This window comes from Solanum pennellii, chromosome 8 (genome assembly GCF_001406875.1).
Source record: "Solanum pennellii chromosome 8, SPENNV200".
Lineage (NCBI taxonomy): Eukaryota > Viridiplantae > Streptophyta > Magnoliopsida > Solanales > Solanaceae > Solanum > Solanum pennellii.
In genome coordinates this window covers 12,264,851-12,266,256 of record NC_028644.1, presented here as the reverse complement: position 1 = coordinate 12,266,256, position 1,406 = coordinate 12,264,851, and the positions used below count along the sequence as shown (strand labels likewise).

Sequence of the window (1,406 nt, the reverse complement as noted above, 5' to 3'; positions counted from 1 at the left end):
CAAAGAAGAAAGGTGGCGCAAGATGGATTCAGAATACGGAAAAGGGAAAAGGGTCTAAAATACCCTTAAAGTATTGAAAATGGTACAAAATTACCCTCCATCCACCTATTGCCTCCAAATACCTTTCCCACCCACATATTGGGTCCAAAATACCATTGTCATCCACCTTTTGGTTCAAAATTGACCACTTATTTAACGGTTTTATATTTAAACTATTTAAATATTTTTTAAAATACGTGGCGCTCAACTATTTGTTATAATTTAACTTATTAATATAATTTATAAATCAATCCACTAACCACCCATTACTAATTAAACCCCTCTAAATTAATAAATCCGTCACTTTATTAATGCAATAACAGATTAGCTACTACCAATTGAGTGTTTTTAAAAATTTGAGGCGAAAATATCTATAGGAGTAAATTATCATACATTCAAGTGTCTAAATAAAATTACCAATAAACTTAAAAGTCTTACTATGTTTATCTTAATCATTCTTACATCTCAATTATGTGATGTTACTTCATAGGTAACTTTTTTTAAAAATAATATATTAAAGGTTTTAAAACAAATAATAAATATTTATAAAATTATATTTTAAAAAAATGCATGAATTAATTCAGGATGTATTACTTCTTTACCTTTAATCATAAATTTCTCATTCAATCTTGAAAGAAAGTGTCCTCCTAAATAAGTGGCTCAACCTAAATTTAATTGGGGCTTCGAATCGGACTCGAATAATTTTGAATGTTATTTTCAGGAATCTATAATTTCATCGTGTTTTAGTAGTGTTTATGATGATTTTGATATTATAATTGGATTACTAATTGGGTGAGGTTTAGTTAGTAATTAGTGGGTAGTGGGTTGGTTTATAAATTATATTAATAAATTAAATTATAACCAATAGTTGAACGTGAAGTATTTTAAAAAATATTTAAAGAGTTTAATTTTAAAACAATTAAAAAAGTGGTTAATTTTGAATCCAAAGGTGGATGACAAAAATATTTTGGAGTCAATAAGTGGATGAAAATGATATTTTGGAGCCAAATTGTAGATAAAGAATAATTTTATACAATTTTCAATTTAAGGTATTTTAGACGTTTCTCCGTTCAGAACAGGAGAGCTTAAAAGGGCTCGTTTGCGACAAAAGTTACGACTTGCAGGGAGTTCCTTCATCTCAATTCAAGAATGGTTGAAGTTGAGAACCATTCGTCTCCTCCTTCTGATCCGGCTCCAACAGATCCAACAACCCCACATCCTCAAACTGGGTTCAATCCCAGCAGAAGTAAGTGCAAGATTTGTAGAATTGGGACTGTGGGAATTTATTTTTAAGCGAACCCAACCCAATTCTTATTTTCTGATTTTCTCCCTATATATATATATATATATATATATATATATATATA

General features: G+C 29.0%; 1 protein-coding gene across 1 annotated transcript in view; it reads left to right on the top strand.

The window, feature by feature from the left end:
- Positions 1-1,116: 1,116 nt before the first annotated feature.
- LOC107027111 overlaps positions 1,117-1,406 on the top strand; it is a 3,830-nt gene continuing 3,540 nt past the window's right edge. The window contains exon 1 of the mRNA XM_015228286.2: positions 1,117-1,285. Within this exon, the coding sequence (XP_015083772.1) occupies positions 1,189-1,285 (97 nt within the window). The 5' untranslated portion in view covers positions 1,117-1,188. The remainder of the gene's footprint in view (positions 1,286-1,406) is intronic.